Source organism: Pieris napi, chromosome 4 (genome assembly GCF_905475465.1).
Source record: "Pieris napi chromosome 4, ilPieNapi1.2, whole genome shotgun sequence".
Lineage (NCBI taxonomy): Eukaryota > Metazoa > Arthropoda > Insecta > Lepidoptera > Pieridae > Pieris > Pieris napi.
Genome location: NC_062237.1, coordinates 1,154,894 through 1,176,330, shown reverse-complemented (window position 1 = coordinate 1,176,330; position 21,437 = coordinate 1,154,894). Strand labels below are relative to the sequence as shown.

Sequence of the window (21,437 nt, the reverse complement as noted above, 5' to 3'; positions counted from 1 at the left end):
ATATTTCAAGTACATGCTTTTACCCAAATACAACCTGATTTTTACCAAATACAGTACGTTATAAACTCCAGTGACCTCACCTAGACCCATAATTCTAAATAGTTTTCAATCATAATCTATTCAAATCAAATTTATTTATTTGTTTATAAGTTCTAATTAACAACGTGTATGCATAAAATTATACAAGAAAAACACATCACAAATTTTACACACATACGCATCAATTATATTAGAACATAAGCAGCTAACTAGGGACAATATTTAACAAGCAACCACAAAATAAAATAAAGGAAAATAACTAAAACTAAATAGAAACTAAGATCAAGTAATAGTAAGTTGGAAGATCGTCGTAAAATATATGAATATTTTCATCAATGATAGTAATTAAGTTGTAAGAGCGAGATAGCCTATGCACTGGACCAGAATAATGTTTTAAGTAAACTTAGCCATTTTAATTTCCATTACCTACAAAGTTTTCGTCCAAGGCCCTCTAAATATTCCACAGTTGACTACGCCACTCAGTCTGGCTTGGGTTGGGTTTTTTATATGGTAACTGATAGATCCAGTTATATTGCGCCCATTTGACTGCAATCCACTTACATTTGTCGCATACATAGTTTACTTCGAATTCTTTTAATACTTTAACGAGTTTAGGACATTTTTATTTCGGATAACACGAACTTGGAGCAATTTCGAGCATAAGGTTCACGGGCGTGCGAGGGTTCAGCGCTCCGGATATTTATTAATTAATTACAGAAACAGATACATAATGTATCTGATCTATCTAATCCTTACAGACTATGCCACGATGTCGAGAAAAATAAAATATAATAAAGTATATAATATTAAACACATAATATACACAATATCGCTAATGTGAACTCACTGCGAACCTATATAATTATGTCGATAGTGTCGAAAATATGGAGAACCGGTGCAGACTACGCAGTTTTGTTTAATCCCATCCATACTACATACAGTAATCAAATAACAAAGCGTTATTCAGAACCAGCTGCCAGAACTACTGAACTATCTGTATCTGAATGACTTGTCTTAGACCCAAAAAGTCGAGAGCGTGTGTCAAGCACAGAATGCTGACCTACTTGTCTATTAGATTGACAAATGAACGTTGAAACAGATACAGAAATCTGATGCCCAGACCTAAAAAGGGACTTTTGAAACAATATATTTGTTATAGTGTTAATTGGTCTGAGTGGTTGTATATTTTTGCGTCTTTGTCATTTGGAATAAATTATTCTTTAGTTTCAAGGCTGTTGATAAATGTGTTCTTTTGACTACGTTTTATTTCTACTTTAGCCTTCAGAAGTTCTACACAAATAACTTATTATAAACAGGCTATAAAAATACACCAGTATACTACAGTCATTATTTAATAGAGAATAAAAGACAAACATAGAAGGCGGCTGAAAAGAACCGTCACCTCGTTATCTCTTTTAATACCAAAACCGTTTAAAAATATTTAAAAAGAAAATCTAACTGCATTATAAACCCTTATGGGCCTTGTCACTTTACCTTAGAAGCAAACTAGGGTTAGCTTATACTCCTCAAGAACATCTAAAACAGACCGGAATCATCACGTTTATCTTTGCCGTAAGTGGTGATGCACTCAGAAAAGGTTGTAACCGCCTAGCCACTAAAATGACACACTAACCAGTCACTACTATCTAGGCAACAGTCAAAATAGGCGTGCTAAACGATAAAGTTCTGAAGAAAACTACAGTCAACACAAGAAGATAATTATGGATTCAAATATTTTACCTTGTCTGACATACGCATGTCAAAAAGACAAAAACTCCTGTCTTGCCAGTATACCATGGAAAGTATCTTAAAAGTTGAGAAGAATAAACAAAACAAGAAATGTTGACATTCGGAACAAAACACAACTTACAGACGCACTCGTTAGCTCTTGGCTTAAATGGAAATGGACAAATATATCCAGAGCACAGGATAAAAGATGGACCCTTGAAACAACAAAATAGACTGGACCTACTGGAAACAGATATATGGCAAAAGAAAAGATGGACAAAAAAAAGTCAAAAATCATTTATTCATGTAACACAATGTACACTTATGAACGTCAAAAAAGAAATATAAATTAAATGCTTCTGATTTTACATTTACTGCCAGTTCTCAAATCAAGGACGTAGAACGGAAGAGAAGAATTGAGAGAACGGAAGAGAGCGGGAAACACCTGTAGAATGTTGCTCATGACAAAGCGATATGGAAAAATATAGCGGAGTATTTAACCTATAAGGGGCCATACAAATAAAAAAAAACACTCACAAAACTACACATTAATTTTAAAAACTATAAAACACTATGAAATGTAAACTAAAAAAATATTGATTGGATTAATTAATGGTGTTTTAATAATAAACGTTGGCGTTAAATATTTGTGTGATAACAGCTCTCCTAGTTACGAGACTTAAGACAAGTCAGACATAAATAGGTACATAAACACTAATCCCCTAATGGATACGACGCAATCTAACAAATTGTTTAACAAAATCAAACAACAAACATTGCACGGTTAAGTGAAAACAATGTTTGCGGTCTATGCTTCAAGCAATGCTTAATTTTATATATATTGTCTGTAGTCAAACATAAAAGTAATAGTTTTTATTTATGAGTTATTCAAGCAATAGTCCGCCTGTCTATATAAAGTATCTAGGTGTATATTATGTACCAAACAATTATGTATATTCATTGAAGCTTAATAAGTTACATAACTTAATCTTGTTTATTTCATAGTGAATAGAACAAAACTCCAATATTGTATATATTTTTATTTATTGAGAAAGATTTACAGCCTATAACTAACTTGCTAACTATAAAGTTCTTTTTAGGCCATTCAACAAATACAAAATACATATAATTAAGTACATGGACCGGTAACAATAAAATCATTTTAATCCAACTATCTATATATATCAAAGAAAGCAATAAACCAAATAAAATTAGTTGAGGAACACTGAGGGTAGTATAAGTTATACACTTATTAAAACGTATGATACACTATTTATTCAACTGAGGAACTCAGATATCAGAGCTCAACTTGCCGACACAACACATGAGGCGAACAGGTCATTATCAACAGTTAAATTGTTAAACTTACCCGCCGTACTGACCATAAAGCTGTTCCCTCTGTAATTGATTTTGTAAATATGTCCAGACTCGTAGTACCTACGTTTTTGATCAAGCCAGAAGACAATTATTTAAAGGGCACATCGTGCGAAGTAAGGGCCGGTCGAGATCAAACAGAACTTAAAGTATAAAACAATCTGGATAAATACATAAGGGAAATATACTTATAGCTAGTGAGCTGGCGACCATTTAAGTATATGTTTTGCTCGTATTTCGTAATAGTAGGAATTAAAGTTCGGATAAATACGACATTAATTCCTACAATTTTTTTTAACGAAGTAAGGTCGAGAGCTGGTGGCCTAGATACCTCAGGAGCTGGGCGTTAAAAATGGTTTCCATTATTTTGGAGAACAAGGAGGTTATAGCTATTGGGCGATAGTTGGACGGATCAGAGCGATTGCCTTTTTTATCATTGTGGTTTCGAACCAATTCCACAAAGAGTCCTTCAAAAATAGAGCGTACCAATTCTTAAAAGGCCAGCTCTCGCGAGCTCTCTGGCCTTGAGAGTGTCTATGTGTATATTTTATATCATATTCATTAATTCATTGGCTTAAAGGTCTCGTTACCAGGCAATAAAATTAAAAAAAAAATCATTAATTCACGTCACGGATGAATCTTCTCAATCTACCACTGGTGTTGATGATTTCTTGACACATACGAAGGACATCCGTGTAGCCATCTTTATTACTACAGTTCATTTTGTAATTACTCAAGCGTCGCGGATGTCTTAGTAATTTATGATAATTTTTACCTCAATTAATATTCTATAGACACGTGGCAGTGTTCCAAGTTCAAGAAAAAATACAGTATATTGATGGCCAATACTAGGGAGTTAATATTGGGAACAATTTTTTACAAAAACTTGACATTGAAAGAATCCTTCAAAATTTCATTTCAAGTTGAAGACGATGATATTCGTATACATGTATGACTAGCGGTGCTCCACGATGTCGTCTGGGTTATTTGTTCGTATCTTGATGGCTATGGATATGGATGGATTCCCTTACGGATCCTATTATCTAATACAAGAATAACTTATAAATTCGCACCAGTATTTCTTGATATTCGTTCAAGCATACAAACTCTCCGTTCAGATATGTAAAATTTAAACTTGGATTAAGTAAACATTTCCAGGGAATAGGAAAATAATCCTTAGCTTATTAAAAAAAAACATAAATCAAGACAAAACACGAAACAAACCAACAAGACGAAACCATTCTACATGAGGCACATAAAACTTGTTGCATTTATGAGAACGTTTATGTTTTTGAAATTATGTCAATTAATCAAAAGTTTTAAATCTATCAGTTCCCAAATAGAGCGTAGAATGGATGCGACAAAGTCACCATTTTGAATCTCCAAGTTTTTTACAATGACTTGCAACCATTACACCATACAAAAATCTTGTTTATAGTAAACGAGGAAGTTGACGTCAAAGAGAAGCGCATAATGTCAATGTTGCAATTTTTGTAATAAGCATAACATTGTAAACTATTTCCTTTAGACATTACCTAACTTATGACACCATCGACTTCTTCCTCAATTTCACAATTCTAACGATTATCTCGTTCTTTCCTACTTAATTTTTTTCCAATTTACTTAATATATAAGTGTTCGTGATTCTTATTACGTACTTGCGGTGACTATGTATCTTGTGTAGCTTACTAATAAGTAGTAACCCATGTAAATAATTCTGTGGCATTATTGGAATCTTTTTCATTGTCTGTTTATTTATTTATTTGGAAACAAAACAGATACATCCATACAATAAAAAAAGTTAAAAATAAAACATAAAATAAACACATTGGATGTATCCACAAAAAGTTTCACTAATAAAAATATGATACAGAGCAAAGCAAAACAAAACATGACCGCACAAATTTATAAATCCGCACAACGACAAACATACCAGTAGCTATAATAAAGAAGAAAGATACAAGGATTAGGACTTTAACAGTTGTTTTAAATTATTTTTAAATGAAGCAGTAGAGGACTGCGAAAAAGGGTCGATGTTATTGACAGAATCTAAAGCATAACACATCCTGTGAAGAGGCTCACGGAACTCGTTGGTTCTGGGAAGGTTAAAAGTTCTATGTGAGCGTGTTGTGGCTAGAAGGTATTAGTTCAGACTAGGACTAAGACTTGTTGGTTTGTCCCGATATTTTTCTTTATCATACGGACAATGAGTTGAGAATGGCACACCTAACCACTGAGCTAATACGATGACCTTCAGGTAGTCGATGTTTGAGTTAACTTTTGGCAACTATACGTAAACCATCTGAACAAACTCAATGTATTACTATAATTATGGAAATATACGCTGAATAGGTAACGGAATTTAATAATAAAACAATTTTTTACCGGATTGAAGTTATGTATTTACAATTATTTTTCATAATTTTAAATTTAACCGACGTTTCACACACATAACTTCAAACCGGTAAAAAATTGTTTTATTATTAAATGTGTGAAAGTTATGTCAATAAAAGACAGCACTAGGTAACGGAATTATTATTGTTGTATCAATCATAGTCGGAATACAAAATAACTTAACAAATTTGTGTAATATGGAGCAAACTTGGTTCAGAATGAAGCGTTCGTATGGCGAACCGTGAGGATACGGTCAACATAATTGTAATTGTGAATTCTATGCAAAACTCTACCTTTTAAGACAAATTTGCACTTCATTATGTGTGGCAGAATATGCGAACTTTAGATTGTACCACCATACATTTTTGTACAATAATCTTGCAAATAAATTATTATTATTATTAAAAATGCAGATCTCTGAGGGCTCCTACGTTTTTCTGTGTTCGATTATTTTAGTAGTTTTATCGCATTATCGCGATAACTGTAAAGATGGCATAATTAGGAAATACATAAAAAAAGTTTAGTTAGTAAACACAAATTTTTTACGTAATAAAGCGTCTATTTCTCTGAAATTGTAGTAGTTGTTAAGTGTAATATATACTATATCAAAAAGCACTTTGCATTGAAAGCTGAGGGCATCTATGGTTAGCTAATTCGATATAACATTATTATTTATCAACAATTAATTAATAAATATCTAAGGTTTAATGCCTTGTTTTGATTTTGCATATATCTAAAGGCGAAAGGCCTGATACTATGTAACTGACAACAATAAAACTATCTTGAAATTAATATAGTATTTAATCTTCCGATCTTATTTTTGAGTGCCTTTAAGCAATCGTGGACATTTCCAAAACTTATATTACTCGAATATTAACTTAAACTATACATAATAAAAATGATAATAAATAAAGAAATAAAGTATTTTGCAATGTACCTTTATCTTCATTGTATGTATACTTCAGTGTTAGCAATAATAAAGAGTTTTAGTTAGAGTTTTAAAAAAAAGACTATATTAGGTACTTTGTACTTCTAAGTCATCCCCTACTCATACCTATGCATAGATTTCTCTATCATTAAAGTTTTATTGGTTCGAACCATTTTTTTATAAGAGTAGTGTTGGCCTATCGGCTTCTGTGTGCGACACTCATCCCTGAGGTAGTCGGTTCGTTCCCCTGCTGCACGAATGGACTTTCTTTCTATGTGCGCATTTAACACTCGCTAATGCGGTGAAGGAAAACATCGTGAGGGCTTGCCTTCGATCCAAAAAGTCGACGGCGTGTGTCAAGGACTAGGCTACCTACTTGCCTATTAGATTTATAAATGATCATGAAACAGATACAGAAATCTGAGGCCCAGCCCTAAAAAGGTTGTAGCTCCACTGATTTATTTATATTATTTCACTTTTAATAACAAATCGTTTATTTGCAAAGAAAGTGGTACATTCAGATTGATTAATTGTAAAGAAACATCACACAATCAGCCATATAAAAATAGGAATGCAAATTTCATATTACTTATAATAATATAATTATAACAGTTAATTATAATTGTTGTCAAAACTTATGATCTAGATACTCCCCTACATAAAGACAATTTGAGTCAGCGCACGGAATTACCTCCCGGAGAAACCAGCTTTTTATACGACATTTCCGAACCAACAAATTGGACCGTCAAAAAACCCCTATTAGGCGTCGATATCCTCGTCTTTCTTGATTTGATTTGTCTTTGGTATAAATGAGTACTAAATTAAATAAATGTTTTCTAACGGAATACATTCTTGTCATAATCTTTCGGCTTATCAGCACTTGTCACCAGTAAGAATCTGCACTTTGAATGATAATTTAAGCAATTTTGGAGCAATGGCATTCATAATGAGTATTAAGGTTAGGTTAGCCTAACAAAAAATGAGGTGTGTAATGCCCGTAAATTGGAATAGATTTCGTTCATAAGGTCAGCTATTTAAAATAAAAAACGGTTGTAAGTGATTTAGCATTTATATAGCCAAAACAACAACTTCTGGAAATTTGATATTTTATATCGAGGCGACAAATTTTCGGAAAGTTACCAGAATCAATTTATTTCTAAAGGTTAATTGAAAGAATAGTAATGATTTTATTTTTGTTCTAATGTATATTCGAATATTGATTGATAGAGCTAGTTCTAGAATCCAGGATTCTTCTCTAGGCGTGCGTTTGTACTATGCCAATCGACTTCCTATCTGCACAAATTATTTAAATATTTATTTATTAATAACAAATATATTTTCTCATACAATAAATAAAACATTGTGAGTAACCAACAGTATCTCTTACACCTAGAAAGAAAAATTATTAATGAAGAGGTTTAAAGATCCTAGGCCAAGATTGAGGCTTGTAGCACCTAAACTCTTTGCATATCCTACTGTATTTACCAAGGAGAGTGTTCAGAGGCGTTGTTCGGATTAACACCAGCAGCTGAGTTTTATCATCAGACGTTAAGGCAGAATACGATATTCCATTTCACCCCGACCAACACGACCTCCGAAGAAAGGAGCGTAAAAATTCTTAAAAGGCTGTCAACGCATTTGCGAGCCCTCTGACAATGTGAGGGATGCTTTACATCAGTTGGGCCTCCTGCCCGTTTGCCCCCTGTTACATAAGAAAAACTACAAATTATCTGTCAATAATGTGTAATTTTCTATGAAGAAGCATTAAGAGAGATGCTGCAGGTTGAAGCTAGTTTCAAATAATTTCCATTAAATAGACCACCTAGGTAATTTATAGTGTTTTAGCTTAAAAACCCAATCGATTAGTTTGAAGCGTCTGTACACGGACCGGTTGAAGACAGGTTTTAATTAATGTCCGCACGCAAAGGTTGGAATGTATGAAATTGCTTTTTTGCCGAGAAACGCACTGGATGGATGAATGAGAAAAACTCTCCACTTGATGGTATATAACATCGTATGCGATAGTGATTAGATAAATAAGGAATTGATGAGGCAATTTTCGTGATCGTTTATAATAAGAAAACAATACTATGTTTTCTCTATTGAAATTTACTATAGAAAATATTTCTTCATATATAGACTTGTGTATAGAGATTTTGACACATTTTTAATTTGATAAAACATCTTTTAGGATAAACGCATCAAGATATTATTTACTATTTACGTCAAACGTGATTTAATTATCACGTGGCTCGGGCCATTTTTGCGAAATTGTACGCATTTGTACGCACGTCCTAAATATTTCAAGTACATGCTTTTACCCAAATACAACCTGATTTTTACCAAATACAGTACGTTATAAACTCCAGTGACCTCACCTAGACCCATAATTCTAAATAGTTTTCAATCATAATCTATTCAAATCAAATTTATTTATTTGTTTATAAGTTCTAATTAACAACGTGTATGCATAAAATTATACAAGAAAAACACATCACAAATTTTACACACATACGCATCAATTATATTAGAACATAAGCAGCTAACTAGGGACAATATTTAACAAGCAACCACAAAATAAAATAAAGGAAAATAACTAAAACTAAATAGAAACTAAGATCAAGTAATAGTAAGTTGGAAGATCGTCGTAAAATATATGAATATTTTCATCAATGATAGTAATTAAGTTGTAAGAGCGAGATAGCCTATGCACTGGACCAGAATAATGTTTTAAGTAAACTTAGCCATTTTAATTTCCATTACCTACAAAGTTTTCGTCCAAGGCCCTCTAAATATTCCACAGTTGACTACGCCACTCAGTCTGGCTTGGGTTGGGTTTTTTATATGGTAACTGATAGATCCAGTTATATTGCGCCCATTTGACTGCAATCCACTTACATTTGTCGCATACATAGTTTACTTCGAATTCTTTTAATACTTTAACGAGTTTAGGACATTTTTATTTCGGATAACACGAACTTGGAGCAATTTCGAGCATAAGGTTCACGGGCGTGCGAGGGTTCAGCGCTCCGGATATTTATTAATTAATTACAGAAACAGATACATAATGTATCTGATCTATCTAATCCTTACAGACTATGCCACGATGTCGAGAAAAATAAAATATAATAAAGTATATAATATTAAACACATAATATACACAATATCGCTAATGTGAACTCACTGCGAACCTATATAATTATGTCGATAGTGTCGAAAATATGGAGAACCGGTGCAGACTACGCAGTTTTGTTTAATCCCATCCATACTACATACAGTAATCAAATAACAAAGCGTTATTCAGAACCAGCTGCCAGAACTACTGAACTATCTGTATCTGAATGACTTGTCTTAGACCCAAAAAGTCGAGAGCGTGTGTCAAGCACAGAATGCTGACCTACTTGTCTATTAGATTGACAAATGAACGTTGAAACAGATACAGAAATCTGATGCCCAGACCTAAAAAGGGACTTTTGAAACAATATATTTGTTATAGTGTTAATTGGTCTGAGTGGTTGTATATTTTTGCGTCTTTGTCATTTGGAATAAATTATTCTTTAGTTTCAAGGCTGTTGATAAATGTGTTCTTTTGACTACGTTTTATTTCTACTTTAGCCTTCAGAAGTTCTACACAAATAACTTATTATAAACAGGCTATAAAAATACACCAGTATACTACAGTCATTATTTAATAGAGAATAAAAGACAAACATAGAAGGCGGCTGAAAAGAACCGTCACCTCGTTATCTCTTTTAATACCAAAACCGTTTAAAAATATTTAAAAAGAAAATCTAACTGCATTATAAACCCTTATGGGCCTTGTCACTTTACCTTAGAAGCAAACTAGGGTTAGCTTATACTCCTCAAGAACATCTAAAACAGACCGGAATCATCACGTTTATCTTTGCCGTAAGTGGTGATGCACTCAGAAAAGGTTGTAACCGCCTAGCCACTAAAATGACACAGTAACCAGGATCTTGACAAAAGTCAAAATAGGCGTGGTAAACGATAACGTTACGAAGGAAACAGACAACACAAGAAGGTAATTATGGATTCAAATATTTTACCTTGTCTGACACATACGCATGTCAAAAAGACAAAAACTCCTGTCTTGCCAGTATACCATGGAAAGTACCTTAAAAGTTGAGAAGAATAAAGAAAACAAGAAATGTTGACATTCGGAACAAAACACAACTTACAGACGCACTCGTTAGCTCTTGGCTTAAATGGAAATGGACAAATATATCCAGAGCACAGGATAAAAGATGGACTCTTGAAAAAACTAAATAGACTGGACCTACTGGAAACAGATATATGGCAAAAGAAAAGATGGACAAAAAAAAGTCAAAAATCATTTATTCATGTAACACAATGTACACTTATGAACGTCAAAAATAAATATACATTAAATGCTTCTAATTTTACATTTACTGCCAGTTCTCAAATCAAGGGCGTAGAACGGAAGAGATGAACTGGCAATAAACAACAGATGCAGATGATGTAAGAAAATTTGCGGGAAAAACCTGAAGAATGTTATTCATGACAAAGAGATATAGAAACATGTGAAGGCGGCTTTTACCCTGAAAGGGGCCATACAAATACAAAAACACAAACAAAACTACACATAAATTTTTTAAACTTACACTATGAAATGTAAACGTAACAATTATTGATGGGATTAATTAATGATGTTTTTATAATAAACGTTGACATCAAATATTTGTATGAAAAACAGCACTCCTAGTTACACAAGTCTGACATAAATAGGTACATACACACTAATCCCCTAATGGACACGACGCAATCTAACAAATTGTTTAACAAAATCAAACAACAAACATTGCACGGTTAAGTGAAAACAATGTTTGCGGTCTATGCTTCAAGCAATGGATAATTTTATATTATAGTCTTTAGTCATACATAAAAGTAATAGTATTTATTTATGAGTTATTCAAGTAATTGTCCGCCTGTATATAAACTATCTAGGTGTATATATTTTGTACCAAACAATTATATTCATTGAAGCTAAATAAGTTACATAACTTAATCTTTTTATTTATATAAAAATATTGTATATATTTTTATTTATTGAGAAAGATTTACAGCTTACAACTAACTTACTAAATATAAAGTTCTTGTTAGGCCATTCAACAAATCTTCACATATAATTAAGTACTTAATAATGAAATGGATCGGTAACAATAAAATCATTTTAATCCAACTATCTATATCTATCTATCAAAGAAAGCAATAAAACAATTAAAATTAGTTGAGGAACACTGTGTTTTTATACACTTATAAAAACATATGATACACTATTTATTCTGTGGAACTTAGATATCAGAGCTCTCCTTGCCGACACAACACATGAGGCGAAAAGGTCATTATCAACAGTTAAATTGTTAAACTTACCCGCCGCCCTCACCATAAAGCTGTTCCCTCTGTAATTGATTTTGTAAATATGTCCAGACTTGTAGTACCTACGTTTATGATCAAGCCAGAAGACAATTTAAAGGACATGTCGTGCAAAGTAAGGGCCGGTCGAGAAAAAGAACTTAAAGTATAAAACAATCTGGATAAATACATAAGGGAAATACACTTAGGGGCCATCCATAAAGTACGTCACACGAATTTTAGGACTTTTGAACCCCTCCCCCCGTCCTTGTCACAGGTTGTCACATTTTTATAACCCCCCTCCTGATGTGACGTCACACATTTTTTAAATTCATGTATGTATTTAAAAATAATCGAGAGAAAACAGCTATTTTAATTTTTTACTTATTTTTATTAAATAATAATCTAATAAAATCAACATACAGTCCAACATTTCATAAAACCGAAAAAACAAACGACTAGTTAGAAAATAATAAACGATTAATTATATTAATTAAAGATAAATATTTATATTTTTTGTATATCAATATAAATATAGATCAAGTTCGTTAATTTTTACAAATTTTAATTCACATCCAAACTTTGCGTTTTAGTATTTTAAATTTTAACATGTGACGTCACAAAAGTATTGACCCTTGCCCCTTGTCACACGATGTCACACTTCGGTGATACCCTCCCTCCCCATTAACGTGTGACGTACTTTATGGATGGCCCCTTATAGCTAGTGAGCTGGCGAGAATTTAAGTATATGTTTTGCTCGTATTTCGTAATAGTAGGAATGAAAATTCGGATGAATACGACAAAATTTTCTTTTAAAAAAATCAATCGAGTTTGATTAAAAAAATCGATACTAAATCATTTGCTCGTGTCTGCCTCTGGGGTTAATGGTCAATTCCATTTAGATAACAAAAATAATCTATAAGGCAGACATCCAGGTTTCTGCATTATCACAGGCGGTAGAAAAAAAAAGCTCTACTATTCGTAAATCGTAGCTGTGATTGGGTCCATTTGATTCATTACAACCCCATGAATACAAAAAAAATGGCAGACATTTTACTTACTTTATTTATAGAGAAATACCTTTTTATAATCTGAAGTTTAATACACTGAATGAATTAGTACGTCGTTCATACATTAAAGATCCGATGGCTTCGTCGGATTAAAACCATAGTCATGAGTTACAGGAAAATTCTCAATAGAGTCTCTATGCCATACATAATTTAAGATTTCCGGTATAGATATTTTTTACCTTCAGGAAAACAGCTAATATAATTCCACGTGTTATTCATGAGTCATTTTCCTTTGTTTTTTTTTATGTATTTAACATTTGGTTCGCTGATGTGTTTTTAAATTTATTGTATTTTTTCCTGTCTTACACGTAATACACCGTGTATTACGTGGAGTATAATCTGGAGTTCCAGGGATCAATACCTGACGCAAACACATGCCATAACAATACCATAGACAAGGAATAGAATGAGTTTTTCCACACTAATGTCCAAGTATGCCAACAACGCTACTACTATAATATATCTATATACTTATATATCTTACCTAAAAAGATATAGTTTTGACTTTATATGACTATACCAGGAAATTTTCACTTAATTATTTTGTAAATTAAAATCAGTATTAATTTTACAGACTCTATACATACATAAAGTCAATCATTAATTAGGTTATCAATTTTGTGAAATCTGGTGATATTACGCAGATATCTTTATGATATTTACATTTCAAAGTCCACTATTAAATGCATCAAATGATTGCTAATTACTGTCTAGTAATAAGCAATAATTTTGTTGTTTATCTGTCCCAATGTGTAAGGCAACGCGAGCGAAATTGCAGATTGCATTTATGATTTAGTTTCTTATTGTGGCTTTTAAATTTATCGACTGATTTAAGAAACAATATGTGTAATTGGCACATTATATTATGTGTTACACATAAAATAAGCAATTGCTTTTAGCTTTGCATGTATCGTATTATTCATGATGTTTTATTTATAAAAAAAAAAAGAATTTGTGATTGTCATTTGTCTGTGTTATGTTACTTCGCCACCCGGACAAAAGAAGAGTGGGCAATCCAAAAAGACGGTAGGTTGATGACTTATAGACGAATATAAATAAATATCAGGATACTGGGAGACTATTGGCAAAGATAGAGCCATCTGGATAGGCCTTTACCCAAGAGTGGTCTAACATTTTACTAACACTAACATTTAGGTATAAGTAAATACTAACAATTTTGGAAATGTAAATTAACGTTATGAAAATAAAACAAGGCTTTATTATTATTATGTTACTTTACGTGAAATTTGTAGAAAAAATATGAAATTTAATATTTTAATAAGTCATTGCCGAATAGATTAAACTCTTGTTTACATATTGAAGAGGTAGCAAACGAAATTCAAAAGTACTTAGTACTGAAGGTGCATTGTAAGCTAAAACACAGGATACGAAAGTTGTATTACAATACGTTATCATAGAACGTTGTTTTGCGTTTCATATCTAATCAAGTTAACCTTTATTGCTCTTTTAAGATAAGTTTTAACCTCTAATGGGCTATGGGGAAAGATTAGGGCTTTCTCATTAACCATTCGTCTTAATAAGGACGACTAGTCGACTTAGGACGACTCATTGGTCTAGTGGTTAGTACCCCTGACTGCGAATCCATGGGTCCCGGGTTCGATCCCCGGACGAACATCGATGTGATGAGCATTTCAAATTCAAAAATCATTTATTCACGTAGGTAACACAATGTACACTTGTGATTCGTCATTAAAGAAATAAATATTAATGCTTCTAATTTTACATTTACTGCCAGTTCTCAAATCAAGGGCGTAGAACGGAAGAGAAGAACTGGCAATAAACTCTCCGCCACTCTTTTTTATCGCCATGTTTTTTTTTTTTTTTTACACAACGTTTGTAAGGAGCTGCAACCATTACACCATGTTCCACATGACATTTTAAGTAATTAATAATAATAACAAAAACAAAGACTTGTCCCCTATCAGCAGGAGGCATGGTGAAATAGGAGCACGCACTTACATTCTCGTGGGAACAACACGCAAACACATAGTCGAAATAATTAACATCACCGCATACACGAATTCAAGTACGACCAGTCACCACAAGCAGCACCCGTTCACGAGTATGACGCATGGCCAGCCATCGGCCCCCTCGCCATATTTTAGGGAGAGAGACAACCCGACGCATTTGGTGTTGTGCTTAGGTCTTGGGTTTTAAATATGTATTTATATGTCTATCTATCTATAATATGTATGTATATCCGTTGCCTAGTACCCATAACACAAGCTTCACCAGCTTAGCATGGGACTGGGTCAATTGGTGTGAATTGTCTTTTAATAAAAAAAAAAACGTCATATGCCGTCTGCATCCTGAATATTTTCAAATACCGTGTATATTTAAATGGAGTTAGGTATAAAAGTCTTTTGAATGACCTTTTAAAACTAGTTATTATATGGTAAATGCACCATATGAGGGCGGGACGATCACGAGACGACGAGCCCCCACATTTGTAATATTATCGAAAAAGTAGCCGGGCCAGTTCTGTCACGTAACTGCAATGAATAACCGTAATCAGTACAAAATAATGCAATGTAATAACGCAAGTGTAATTAGTAATTTGTGTAAAATTCGTTATATATGACTTTCGTATACATATTGAATTTGACCTTGACTCTAAATCTTGGGCTTAGACACAGGAAGTTGCCTTAAAAATGTTTTTGTTATTTAAAGGGACAACACGTTCTCGCGCAATTTTATCCCCAAACATAGGTATAAAATTTAATGTATTAAATATATATATATATAGGTATAAGATACGGTGTATTAATGAACGTAAATGTAACGTAAGTTTTTTCAGTAATAAAAACACTAACGCTGCTACATAACTGAGGTTTTTATATAAAATGCGTAATAAACTCCATTTCTCAATTGCAATAAAAATTTTCGAGGTTACAGTCGAGAGTATTCGCAAGGTTGAAGGAACTTCTATACTTAATTTTAAAGTACACACTCTTTTAGGTTCTGGTTTTTATTTAACCAGGTCTCAGCTATTTGGTGAAATTAACGCATCATTAAACCCCTTTTTCAATGAAATATGAGTTTTTGAAAATGCAACATTGCTTACTGAAAAGTTCTATCTTTTGTCAAGAGCATCATCAAATGTGAGCGAGTCGATAGTCCATAGACCCGGGATACGGAAACACATGTTTCAGTAAAGTAACAGTTATTTAAAAACACTAATTGCCAATTATAATTATACAAAATATCGAGAAATCATCTTTTTTTTTCATACGGGACGTAGGCCAGACCTCCTCCATCTCGACAGGCCTTTCGCAATTGTTAAAGATTTCAAATCTAGTTTTTATTAATACCGGAATTAAATTGCTTATTGTATATTTCTAAATATATATATACAGACACGAGTGGAAACGGATGGAGGAGGCCTATGTCCAACGGTGGACAAACCAAAACCTCACAAACAAATGATTATTCCTAAATGTTAAAGTGTATTTTACGTAATGTTAAAAGTTAATTTTTCAATTCAAAATCAATGAAAGTTCTAATCTATTATAGTTAAGTTTTGGAAATAAAGGCTATTATTATATTATATTATATTTCTAAATATACTATAAGCGTAACTTACAAATGACACGAGAGGTAGCGCGAAAAACTAACTAAAAATTGACTTGAATAAATGTCCCATAACCCCTAGATGAGTCATAGGGCTTCCACAGTGAGTTTCTATCGCGTTCGGTCTTAAGCCTCGTGTTTCACCTCGCTGCAAGTCCGGCTGTCTTTGACTCATCTGCAACTGTACGCCACATTTGCTTTGGACGGCCATGCTTCGGCTTTTCCTGCGGGTTCTAACCAAGCGCCTGCTTGGGGATATAATAGGAATCTCTTCGTAGTGTATCCATTTCCACTTGCGTCGCTTGATCAGTAGATCAATCGGCCAATCAGTAGCCAGTAGGCTAATCGGGGTAAATGTTTAAGTAATTTATAATTACGCCATAAAGAAATTTTAGGAATCCGGTTCGGTATTACGTGTTCGTCTACGTGCTTCATATAGCGTAGTAACATGTCCTGACGTACATTAGAACGTGACACGACTCCTGAAATCGTATTAACAAGAACTACGTGACCCTTTTTAAATAAGGCTTTTATTGCTGTAATTAAATTGAACTACATTATAGTTATCATATCATGCTTCTTAAGTTCTTCTTTATGGACATAAGATCAACACACGGGATCCCTCGGCCAGTCTAACCACTGAAGAGCCGGCTCCAAGGCCCCAGTAGTTGATGTTAAGATCCTGTATACATATGTACTTATCACTGCGATATTTTGATTCAGGGCATCATCATACTGATTGTAGCCACAACTATGGTGGTCGCTACAGTACTCAACCCTAGTAACTGGTGGTCGAATTTAATCCAATACACTGAATTAATCGATTCGAAATTTTACTCTGATTCAAACATACCTTCATTGTCTCATAAAATATAAATATTCTCGGAAATTCTTTGCAAATTTTGTTAAACCAGGATTTCCTACATTGTCGGTTTATATTGATCAAAATGACATTCTTCGTTCTTATATAAATTTTTTACTATGAAAACCCATTATCAACCAACCGTAACGGAGGTTCTTTCCACATTATTAGCCTAACGCCGCCAATAATCCGCCAAGTATCTTATTGAATGAAAATTTTGTAAACCCTGGTGCGAATTAATAAATTGTTATCATATAAAGTTAAGTAATGACGAGTTATTTATTATTTTCAATTTTCAATTAATTTTGCTATACATTTATTTCTACGACACGATTTACGTCTTTACGACGCATTAAAGATGTATGTTGTGATTATTTCTATGATGAATTTATAGCGACTTAAAATAATAGAGATAACCCACAATAATTCAGATACTAGGTAGGGGAATAAAAATTCTAAACCTTATACTAAAATTAAATGAGGCATTTAATTACCGTAAACATAACAGCTAAGCCGAATTTAATAAGATAAGATAATATTACTAGCTGATTACTACTTACTTACTTATTTTTTTAGTTCAATAAAAATAACTATCTACAATATTTTTTTTTAATTACTCAAGATTTATTTACACAAATACAGTATTTATAATTTTCTTAACCTATAAAGTAATAATAAAAATAATTAAAAATAAATAAAATTAAAATTAAAACAAATTTAAAAAGTTTGGTCCCTGTGGCAGTGTACCTTTAACGCTGGCAGCATTTCCTCGCTGTATTGCGAGACTTATTCTTTGAGCCAGGAAAGTGCCAGCTCTGCGGTCACCGGTACTATCTACCAGGCGCCAACTTAAATCTTTAATAAGCGCCTGTGCACTTGAACCCCACGGCCCAAGAGTCTCTACTCCAAAGGGAACAAAATTGAAGTTGGAGGAAAGACTCTTATATTTGTGCCGTTTGTTATTTTCTGCCTGCTCAGCGGCCGCGCCAGCTTTTTGACTTGTCCGAAGGAGATGAGACGGGGCAAAGGTGTCTACACAGGTAGCATCCCATACTAAAGCCCGTCCCATTTTCCAAGGGATCAAAGACATTCCATCTGGCCGCTTGCCATCGTCTCTTGCGATGCCTGTTGGCTCCAAAATTGCTGGAACATTGACGGAGGCAAGAGAGCGGCGTATAATGTCGTTTAGCGCGGCATGGCGAGAAAAACGACCTGCACTCTTTTGGCAGTGTAGGCCATGGTGTCCAAGGCTACTTACTTCAAAACCACAGGGACACTTATGGGGAGTACATATGGGTATATATGAGTACATATTTTTATTATTATTTATACAATAATAATAAAAATAGGGGTTGATCGTAGAGGGGTGAAAATAAGGGGTTGTATGTATTTTTGTATGCTGTATCATAAAAAAATTAGAACAAAAAAAAAACAAATTTTGGGGTGGTCACTTATCACTTAAGGGTTTGAAAGATAGATAGTAGACGATTCTCAGACATACTGAATATGAATATAAAATTTCATAAGAATCGGTCGATCTGTTTCGGAGGAGTATGGGAACGAACATGTGTCACGAGAATTTTATATACGTATAAAATATATATAGAGATTGTAAACAAAAATTGCTCTTCTTTTCGAAGTACAGCTTGCCATATTAGCACATCTTGGTATTTCCAATAAAAATTATATCTGATTTGAATTAATTACTAAATTTTTATTACGTTGATATAACGAGTTTTTTCTTCAGACATTTTCTGTATGCCTGACAGCGTCTCGGGGATTCCGAGCTCACAAATAGTATATCACTTTTATTCAAGGAAAAACATAATATAAACAGTTATAAAGCTGTGTGGCTACATTTTATATTTAATCGTAAGTTGACACACCCAAGGACAGCTTTATTTTATTTTTACATGTTTTGAGTGCTAACCCGAACAACTATTTGAAAAGAATTTTTGATCTGTACTTAGTAGTGCTACAGACGTATTATTTTTTGTGTACTTATCATATTTTAACTATGGTGAATATGGTGACTTTAGTTTCTATGAAATCCTATGCTGGTATGGATCCCGACGACGTAAGTAGCGAATATCATATATCAAGCGTACTTTGGTAGCATACGCAAAAAAATAAAAATAAAACTACGAGTGGGATGTTTTGGTTGTGCAGTAGGAGAATAGATTGGAGAAATTCAGGACGATAAATATGATGATAGGCAAGAAATAACGTGTATCAACGCAAACAATATTTAATGATTATAATTTAACAGCATCAAAAAGTAAATATCAACCGTTACTAAGGTCATATTATACACGATAGAGGTTACAACGTATTTTTACTTTAACAAATGCATCCTTTAAAATGACTTAATGTCTTATAACCCCTAGATGGGGCAGAGGGCGTCCACAGTGACTCTCTATCGCGTTCGGTCTTGGGCCTCGTATTTTACCTCGCTCCAAGTCTTTCCAGCTCTGTTTGCCTCATCTGCTGTACGGCGCCAGGTTTGCCTGGGACTGCCACGCTTCCGCTTTCCTTGCGGGTTCCAATCAAGCACCTGCTTGGGAATATGATTGGGATGGAAAAAAAGTATGATAAAAATACTCAATGAATGTTCTTAGCTTAATACTATATACATATTAAAATCAAAAGTAATGGTTTAGTAAATTCTAAGAACTGGTTAGCGAATAGTTAAATTAATTGCCTAATTTTTGTGATACATAATCACATCATCTAGTTGTAGGTAAGGTCATAATTTTGATAAATACTAAAAGTGTAAACCTATTTATTAAAACAAAGAGACGTCATAATAAACGTCCTATCTTGATTACATTTGGACTTATCACTATTACTACATATTATTCTATTTTTTATCTTTGATTATATTGATTTTTATCCTCAAACTCAAACAAAATAACGATTCTCATATTACATGACTGTTTTGAAAAAAATAAAATAAAAATAAGGTAAGTTCCAATTCCTTATTATAGCCACAATTCTATTACAAATAATACCATAGAGAAATCGTCGAGGCAGAATACGAAATGCCACCCGTCATCTCAACGTTCGTCGTTCAACAAATGAGCGTTTTAGCAGTTTTTGCTGCGTACCACCACTATGTGGAACCAGCTGTTCACTGAAGTATTTCCGAACCAATTCAACTTAGGGTATTTCAATAAAAGAGCGGACCAATTTTTAAAAGCCCGGCACTTGCGAACCCTCTGGCAATGTGAGTGTCTATGGGCGGTATCCCTTAAGGTTGCCTCCTGCCCATTGTATAGAAAAAAGGATTAGAAAAACAATAGGAATTTAATACGCCAAACAAAGTTAGCTGATGTTGGAGCATTAAATATTATGCCAGATAGATAAGTGTTAAAACTTGTTTTAGAGAATTTTTTAAAATTTGTTTGTTATATGAAATCTGGGCAGCTTAATGTTATATTTAGATACGAAAATCTACGAGATTTCCAGTATCGCTGTTGACACGAAGATATCACAATCAAACAAACATTGTGGTGGAATAAACTTTATTATGTTGTTAAATACACATTGTTCGTGATTTTACATGTCCTTTGTTAATTAATCTGTGGATTCATAAGATAAAATAGCACTAATTTTTACGCACGCGGGGCTTGTCTTCAGTTTGAATCTGTGTAAATAGAGGCCTGTCAGGATTTTCGCCATGTGAGGTGCCGCGTTTACATCTTTGAAAAACATTTTGATAGATGATTTTTTTTATTATTATTACTAATGCCAGCGATGACTGAATTTTTAAGATCCACTTATGGTACAAAATATTATTAAACAAATGTGATCCAATTCCTTTGTTACGTCATAAAATAAACAAATAAATCAGCGGCGATACAACCTTTTTAAGTCTGCGGCTCAAATTTCTGTATATGTTTCATGATCAATTGTTAATCTAATAGGCAAGTTGGTGTTCAGCCCACTGTGACTAACACATGCCGTCGACTTTTTGGGTCTCAGGCGGCTTGCCTTTGGTATCCTCGCGATGTTTTTCCATTACCGTTTGAATGAATCTTAAATGCATAACATATAA

General features: G+C 33.3%; 1 protein-coding gene across 3 annotated transcripts in view; it reads left to right on the top strand.

The window, feature by feature from the left end:
• LOC125048683 (facilitated trehalose transporter Tret1) overlaps nucleotides 1–21,437 on the top strand; it is a 51,628-nt gene that overhangs the window by 15,880 nt on the left and 14,311 nt on the right. The window contains exon 1 of one of the 3 annotated variants that reach the window (XM_047647500.1): nucleotides 19,335–19,457. The exons of the other annotated variants lie outside the window; for them this stretch is intronic. Within the exon in view, the coding sequence (XP_047503456.1) occupies nucleotides 19,398–19,457 (60 nt within the window). The 5' untranslated portion in view covers nucleotides 19,335–19,397. Of the gene's footprint in view, nucleotides 1–19,334; nucleotides 19,458–21,437 lie in introns of those variants that run through there. 3 annotated transcript variants of the gene reach the window in all.